Raw genomic sequence first — 7986 nt, 5'->3', positions numbered from 1 at the left:
CCCCCACCTGCCTGTGTTGCCAACCCTCTGCAGGTCCCCCACGGACGGCGAGACGCGCATGTTTTACGAGATTGTGATCGCCCCCTCGTACACGCCAGAGGGCCTGGAGGTGCTCAAGGTGGGGCTTGGAGGGATATGTGAGGGTTGGGAGGGAGGCGCCGGGGGTTGGCCGGAGGGGCGGGCTCGGAGAAGGGTCTGGAGGGCCAGGTGGATGTGGGTGGGTCGGGGGGTGGGAGGGGCAACCTTCCGGGACTGCGGGTGGCGGTCCTTGCTGGAAAAGCAGTGCTTATTGGCTCGATCAAGAGCTGGGCCGGACGTTGGCGGTGCGAGGGCCCAGATTATGGATGGCGTGTGAGGACCCAGCTGTCGCAGGTGTGTTGCCACAGGGCGTCTCTTTGAGCGCCCACCACGCCCTGCCAAATCTCACCCATCCCATTCACTGCGCTTCCCCGCCTCTTGCAGGGCAAGTCCAAGACTCTGCGCATCCTGGAGGCCAAGCCCAGGGCACCCAGCGGGCGGCAGCTGCGCCAGGTGGGTTACGGGCGGATGACGCGGCTGCGGGCTGCAAACGCGAGGCGGCTCGCCGTCGACGGGGTTTCCCTCTGCGCCTGCCCTAAACCCTGTTCTGCCAGCCGGCAGCACCCACTCGCCGTCTCGTCGGCGATCGCGCCATTGCCCGGTGGCCAGCCTCAGCACAACGCGCCACCAAAATTGCCGGGCTGTTACCATACACTTGCCCTTCCTTGACAATCATATCATTAAGATTGTTGTATTACCAGCTTCCTGCACCACACAATCGTCATCTTGTGCCATGCTTACTGAATCATGTGGTCATCTCATCTGTGTCACCGCGCGGCCCCTCCCGCAGGTCGCGGGCGGCTGGCTGCAGCAGGGGGCCGACAGCCTGGCGCCGGAGGACATCACATTCGAGGTGGTCAGCGAAAAGCAGCCCACGCCGCAGCAGCTGGAGGACCTCAAGTTTGCGTGGCGCTGCGTGAAGCACGTCAAGTCGAACGCCATCGCGGTGGCGAAGGACGGGCGCATGCTCGGCATGGGCAGCGGGCAGCCCAACAGGTGGGGTCGAGAGTCCGTTTGGGGGACGTCTGCGGGAGGGGTTGTGGCATGGAGCGTCGTCGCGCACAAGGGGAGTCTGAGGCGCACGTGGTGCAGCGACATGATACGGCGTGGCTTGCAGGGCGGGGGCATGCGGCCGCAGCAAGGCTGGCCCCCGTCTTGAGTTGCAGAATTGCACCCGACAACTTCTAGTTTGCCGACCCCTGCAAGCCTACGCGTTCTTGAAAGCCCTCTTGCCTCTCTGGTGCTGGGGGCCTGCATTTAGTGCCTGGGTCACTGCATTGATCTCCCAACCGCCTCACAACCGTGTGTCGCTCCGTCTTCCCACCAGCTTCCTCCCCACCTTCCGGCCAGCTGTCAATGTCGACTCCCAACTGCTTTCCAACCGCCTCCCAACCGCCTCCCAACCGCCTCCCAACCGCCTCCTCTGACCCGCAGGGTCAAGTCCACCGAGATAGCCCTGGAGAAGGCGGCCGCTGACGTGGCGGGCTCCGTCCTGGCCAGCGACGCCTTCTTCCCCTTCAGCTGGGGCGACAGCGTCGAGAAGGCCTGCCAGGCCGGCGTGGCCGCGATAGCGCACCCGGGCGGCAGCATGCGCGACGCGGACGCGGTCGCGTGCTGCAACAAGTATGGGGTGGTGCTCGTGACCACCGGGGTGCGGCACTTCAAGCACTGAGCGGCGCGTTGTGCGTTCTTGGTTCTAGGGGAGGACGCATGCAGGGCCCTGGCGCGTGTTGGCGTGCCACAGCGTTCTCGAATGTGTCAATAGGCAGAATTCCTCTGTTTTCTCAAGTCGGGAAGGGACTGGATGTCAGCACACAGCAATCAGCTGCCGCCCGGCAGGCCTCCCCTGCGGGCTCCCCAGCCGCCGCTGCAGGCCGGGGCGTGGCTGCGGCGGAGGCAGCGATGTTGCCGTCCCCTTGGCGGCGCACGGTCGCAGCAGCTCGGACGGGCTTCGAGCGGGCGCCCTTGGACTGCCGGCGGGGGCGAGCACTCGGTTTGGGGATGGGGGGGTTGCGCAACGGGACATCGTTACTTGCTGCTATGTCATGTGGAAAGACGGGCGGTTATATCAGGGTTTGGTTGTTGCCAACTGGAGTGCAACAGTAGCTGGGGAGGGATGCAGGCGCCCTCCCCAGCAGGGTGGGCCGCGACGCATTAGTCAGGGTCTCCATCACAGCTGCATCAGGAGCTTGCACACTACCAGGTGGCCACTACACATGCGTACTGCACGTTATTGCATAAACAGGCCAGGCAAGAGGCCAGGTTCCGTGCGGGTCGCATCGTGTTGTACGTGGCACCTGTGCGTCCAGCGTCACTGGACAACCGCCTGGTGACACGCGCACAATTTTGGGCCAACCCGTTTCGAGGTCTTCCCAGGGAAGATGCCGCCAGCATGTTGGCCCCTGTGCGCACCGCGGCCCCAGAGCGGATCCTGCTGCCAGCTGCCCAGCAGTCTGACGGATGCCATCTGCCCAGCAGTTTCCTGTAGGACAGCTGCCCTGCATTTTCCTGTGTGCCACCTGCTTGGCCATGTCAGTCCTTCAAGCTGACCCCAACCAAAAGAAGTCGAAGTTGCATTCTCAGGATGATTTTACAGGAGAGAGTCGCAGTCGCACGGACCAGTCCAGGGATAATATGCCCTCTCTCCCACTATTGACGCGCCACTCATGTAGCAGCAAGCACGAGCGTCAGCCCTGGCGGAGACTGTGTCCCCTTGGGCGAGCTCCAGCACTCAGCATGGTGCTCGACATTTGTCAATTGACACGCACACGCACACTTACACACACAAACACAGAACAGTGCAAGGTATGGAGATTTTTGCCTTGCGAGCCCCCGCGCGCTCCCGGGCAGCAGCAGCAGCAGCAGCAACTGCAGCAGCAGCGACAGCAGCAGCAGCGACAGCAGCAGCAGCGGCAGCAGCAGCACCGGCAGCAGCGGCACCAGCAGTGGCGGCGGCAAAGGGTTGTGTACAGCAAAGGGTTAAAAAAAGGGGCCTTGGGGCCTTGCGATGCACCGTGCGACGCGGTGCTCGATCCAGCTCAGCACAGCCTCGCGGGCTTCCGCTCGAGCGCTCATGTCCCTCGCCTCTCCTCAGGCTTCTTCCCTCGTAGCACCCCTCTCGTGAAGCAATTGGCTCCGGGCGGGCGACGAACATCACGCGATCTCGGACGGACAAGCGACGGCCGGCCCCGCCCGCGCCGGCGGCGGGCGCACGCACGCACGCGCGCCCGCGCCGCCTCTGCGCGGCCGTCGGCGCCATAATGGGCGTCCGACGCGCGAGCGGCGCCTCGTGAACACCGCCGCTCACGCCACCAGGATGGCGCGGGCGGCGAGGAAGACGGCCACCCAGAAGCCGGCGAGCAGCGCCAGCCTCTGGCCCTCAGAGGCGACCTTCTCGGTCGCGGACGCGACCGCGGCGCGGCCGGTGGCGACCAGGCCGGCGGCGCCCAGCAGGCCGAGGGCGGCGAGCAACAGGGTCTTCGTGTTGTCATCGATGGGGGCCTGTCCAGTCGAAAGGCGGGCCGCGATGGCGTCAGTGAGAGGCATGGGGGACGAGTCGGAGGGCGGCAGGCTGCGGTGCTGCCGCGCGCATAGCAGAGCGTGCTGCGCCGTTCGCGCGGCCTGCGCTGCGGGCGGCCGTGCCGAGCCGAAAACGACGGGCTCCTGGTGCAAGCGGAGCCCTCTTGTGCTCCGCTTGCACCAGGAGCCCTCTTGTGCGCCTCACGCCGATCAGTGCGTGGGCCCGTGCTGTTGACTGATTGCACTCCACAAAACAAGGCAAGAAACGCAATCGCATGCAGCGGAGCAAAGGGTCCCGGCTCACCTCGGTGATGGCAGGAACACCCTGCAGGCCCTCGGAGGCCACGTCAGCCACGCCGTTGAGCAGCAGGCCGCCACCGGCGCCCGCGAGGACGAGCAGGCCAGCGATCGCCACGGGGCTGAACTGATTGCCGCCCGGCTCGCCCTCCTGTAGCATCGCGAGGAGGGGGTGTGGCGGGGCGGTGGAGGAGGATTGTCAGGGGGGTTGGGTGGCACAATGTGGGTGCAGAGATGCCCAGAGTGGACGGACGCGCCCCTACAGTGAGGTCAAGCTATGCGTGTAACGCAGTCGAGGAGAACTGGGCGAGTGTCTTTGGCTAGGTGAGCACGCGTCGCGCCCTGCGAGCCGGCCGAGCGGCTGCCTCATCCGGCCCCTGCACCGCGCACCTTGCGCAGCTGGAGCTCGCCGTCGCGCACGAACTGCTTCAGCCCCTTCTCGCCGGCAGCAAAGCCGCCGGTGGCACCGGCTGCGCGGAGGGGGAGGGCGACGCAGGCAGGTGGCGGTTTGGTGGTGCAATTTTGGGGAGAGGGCGGCTGAGCTGGCGGCTGGGCAGCAGGGAGGACCTTGCTGAATGTAAAGGGCGCGGTCCTGTTTTGTTGCTGCTGCAAGCAGAGGGCGCTCGGAGGCCATAGATCCAGTGCCGCCTTCCCTGCCATGTTTCCGTGCGGCCCGCTGCGGTCGTCTTCTACCACCGCCCGCCGTCGTCGCAACCCCGGAAGCTGCCCGGAAGCTGCCGGGCCTCACCAAAGAAGCCGAGGTCCTCCTTGGCGGGGTACTTTGTGGGGTCGTCCAGGATGATGCGGCCGGGGGCGCCCACCTTGCGGAGATCCGTGTCACTGCGCAACAGGGCATGCGGAAGGCGAGGGGACGCCCGAGATCAGAGGTGAGATTTTCGGGGTGAGAGGGCAGGCGGATCGGCGTTCAGATTGTGTTGGGGGGAGAGTGTTCCGCACCGGCACCGGGCACAGATGGGGTGGCAGGGTCCTGGGGCCCGAATCCAGACAGGCGGCCAGGCCCGCCTCCCGATGACGTCAGCGGTCGTCACCTCTTGCTGTAGCCGAGGTAGATCGGCGCCTTGCCGCCCTCGGGCTGCGGCACCGCGGGCTTGATGGGCGTCGAGGGCGCCGCAGCGGCCGCCTCGGCCCACTTCTTCTTCTTCTCCTTCTGAGCCAGCACCTCCTCCCTCAACTTCCACAGGCCCGCCTCGCCGCCCGCCCAGCCGCCTGGGTGATCATGGAAGTAGGGGTTTGCGGCCATTGAGTGCGGGCGGCGACGGACGGCGCAGGCGCCGGGCCGCCCTGGCGCGGCGCCAATTGATTCGAGGGGACCGGCGCGTTGGCGGGAGAGCGCGAGGCGCGGCCCTGATGCGCACAGCGTTCTTTGGCTGACGGAACACCGTCTGGGCAGCCCGCCTGCACCCCTCGAAGACGCGGCCAGCCCCGCACCGGCTGCCACTTTCCAGCCGTCGTCGCCCCGCCGCTCCGCCCTGCCCCTGCCGCTGCTCGGATTCGCAGCCGCCCGCCATGCGCAGCTCCTTGAAGAGCTCAAGTCCCCCCTGCCTGTTCAGCTTCCCAATTCTCCAAGGCCCCATGCACCACCACTCCCCGCCAAAACCCCTCACCAGTGGCGCCCGGCAGGAAGCCGAGGTCCTCCTTTGAGGGGTACTTGCGGGGGTCATCCTTCACGACACGCCCCTTGCGGCCCTCCCTGAGAGGGAAGAGCGGCACGGGGAGCCCAAACGGTCAGGCGGGGCGGGGAGGAGGGGGCGTCAGGCAGGGTGGGGCACGGCTGGGATGGCCTTGTCAGAGGTTTGGCTGCGGCGCAGGTGCGCGAGGGCGGCGGCGCCAGCAGGGGGCGCGCGGGCGTGCCAGGGCGCGCGTACCTCGGGGCGTAGTCCCCCTTGGGGAAGCCGATGTAGATTTCGGCCTCGGTGCTGCTGCTGGGCGCGGAGACCGCGCCAGCGGGCGCCTCGGCGGTCTTCACCTGCAGATTCGGCGGGGTAGCGGGCGAAACCGCGGGCAGGCGCGGGGCAATGCGCGATGACCTCCAGGATGGCGGTGCACGTGGCTTGTCTGGACATATATACGACAACACTCTTCAGAAATGCTGTGTCGCCCTGCTCCAGCGAACCTGCTGGCATTGTTCACCGGCGCCCTTCACCCTACCATGGGTACAAACGCTTCGCGAGGTGTCGGAGCAAAATAATGCGTACATATGCACAAAAATTCTCTGTTCGCGCGCACCTGGGCGGCGCAGCGCACGGAGGGGGCCTTCCGGCTGCTCTGCAGGCTCCCAGGCCCCGCGAGAGTACGTTGCAGCTGCATTGTTTGATTTGTGTGAGTTTTAACGGCGCTTTGAAGCGTCTGGTAAAGGTACGCTGCGAATGGGGAGACGGCCTCTTCTTGTGGCAGAGCAAATTTCGCAGGTCGAGCTGCCTGACACACACTCGCGCTGACCGTCCCGGTGTGAGACGTCTGAGGTCGTAGTCTTCTAAATTCGTACAACGGTAGCTCATCAATTGCAAAACCGAGGCAGACAATGACAGCAGCGCCCGTTCTGCTCTTCTGTTTGCCGGTACTCCCAACACTCACCACACCTTGTGTTGAAGGGCGCAGCAAGGAGCGTGGGGCGCCAGGAGGACGATGCAACACGGAGCAGGGGCCAGATTTGTCCTACATCATTCAGCCGTGCAGCCAGGGTTTCTCACCCGCCTCACTGCGTCAACCGGCCAAGTCAAAAAAATGGGTCATCGCACACTCTGCTTGCGTACCGCGACATCTGCCCTTGCAGCCAACGCTTTCATTAGTTGCGATGGAAACCTTTTTCCACATTCTTAACCAAGATCTCATGATCGACTCGATGTGTTACGTTCAGGTGCGTCCGCGATTGTGGGTGGGTCTGCCACTGCAGTTGTTGCAGTCAGCCCTCACAAGCGCACAGTGTGCAGATGCAAAATGCACTATCGGCCGTCACCGACATCCGCGTGCCAACATGAGGTCAAAATGGATTGGTCAACTGTAAGGGGCTCCAGTGGAAGCAACACCTGCGTCGCCCACGCAGTTTTGTATGCCGCACCTGCCTGGGATGAACAGTTCAGCAATGACAAAATATCGTGTGATTGCCAAATGAAGCCAAGCCCACAACACAGCAAAGCCACAGCTGCGACATGATCTTGCAAAAAAAAACTGTCCAGCCACCTCCCAAAGACAAAGGCCGACAGGATCCCAAAAACGGAGGCTGACAGAATCCCACAGACGGAGGCCGGAAAGGCGACACAGCAACATGGGGAAACACAGCAACATGCCGCTTGGGCGCTGCAATGCCGGGCGGCGAGCCGCGCCGTCACCGTGCCTCGAGCCCCGCCATAGCCAGCTGCGCGTCTTCACGCGCCAGCCGCCGCAATCGCACGGGGCCGCCGCGTCCGCCGCCGTTCAGGGTGGCGGGCCGCGACTCATCCTGGCGAAGGCCACCGCCGCTGTCGCCGACGCCGACGCCGACGCTGCCGATGCCGTGCGGTCGGGAAGTGTGGTGAAGCGAGCCATGCTGAAGCGGGTCGATCCCGAGGACGGGGCGCCCCAGAGCACCCTCGAAATCGATCATCTGGCTAACCTCGTTATCTGCAACCTCGTTGGCCTCGTCGCAGTCCAGCATAAAGTATGAGTCAACCAGCGGCAGGTCGTAGGACCACAGCAGGTAGCGCACCTGGAAGGGAGGGGGGAAGCGCATGAATGCGTAAGTGTGTGTGTGTGTGTGCGCGCGTGTGCGTGTGCGTGTGCGTGTGTGTGTGTGTGTGTGTGTGTGTGAGGGCCTGAGAGAGAGTGTGTGTGATTGTGTTTGTGTGTTGTGTGCGTGTGTGTGCGCGTGTCTGTGCGCGCGTGCGTGCGTGCCAGGATGTGTGTTGAAGCAGGTTTGGGTGATCGGGCTGCGGGTGGGTGGTGGGTGGGTTTCGCGGTCAAAAATGCAGATGCGTTGTGCGTGTGTATGCACCCGGGCGTGGGCATGCCCACGCATGCGCACGCGCAGGCAATGGCGCGCCTCAGCGGCGCAGCTGTTGAACACCTGAACAGCCGCGCGTGCGGGGTGCTTGG

At 64.9% G+C, this 7986-nt stretch overlaps 3 protein-coding genes across 3 annotated transcripts in view; 1 reads left to right on the top strand and 2 right to left on the bottom strand.

Annotated features, from left to right (window-relative positions):
- The window catches only part of MNEG_9717 (phosphoribosylaminoimidazolecarboxamideformyltransferase / IMP cyclohydrolase), a gene marked incomplete at both ends in the record, with an annotated part of 4869 nt that extends 3119 nt beyond the window's left edge, over positions 1-1750 (top strand). The window contains 4 exons of the mRNA XM_014041813.1: positions 34-118; positions 463-531; positions 869-1074; positions 1513-1750. Coding sequence (XP_013897267.1) covers positions 34-118; positions 463-531; positions 869-1074; positions 1513-1750 — 598 coding nt within the window. The remainder of the gene's footprint in view (positions 1-33; positions 119-462; positions 532-868; positions 1075-1512) is intronic.
- A 1631-nt stretch (positions 1751-3381) lies between these two features.
- On the bottom strand, positions 3382-6222 carry MNEG_9716 (hypothetical protein; the record flags this gene model as incomplete). The annotated part of the gene is made up of 8 exons (XM_014041812.1): positions 3382-3579; positions 3902-4045; positions 4285-4364; positions 4643-4734; positions 4944-5121; positions 5520-5605; positions 5781-5881; positions 6142-6222. The coding sequence occupies 8 exons, from the start codon at positions 6220-6222 to the stop codon at positions 3382-3384; spliced, it is 960 nt and encodes a 319-aa protein (XP_013897266.1).
- Positions 6223-7240: 1018 nt separating this feature from the next.
- MNEG_9715 (hypothetical protein) lies at positions 7241-7624 on the bottom strand (the record flags this gene model as incomplete). The annotated part of the gene is made up of 1 exon (XM_014041811.1): positions 7241-7624. The coding sequence occupies one exon, from the start codon at positions 7622-7624 to the stop codon at positions 7241-7243; it is 384 nt and encodes a 127-aa protein (XP_013897265.1).
- Positions 7625-7986: the final 362 nt, after the last annotated feature.

This window comes from Monoraphidium neglectum (assembly GCF_000611645.1).
Source record: "Monoraphidium neglectum strain SAG 48.87 unplaced genomic scaffold scaffold02037, whole genome shotgun sequence".
Classification (NCBI taxonomy): Eukaryota; Viridiplantae; Chlorophyta; class Chlorophyceae; order Sphaeropleales; family Selenastraceae; genus Monoraphidium; species Monoraphidium neglectum.
Note: the sequence above shows the minus strand (reverse complement) of the source record. Positions and strands in the feature narration are given on the sequence as shown.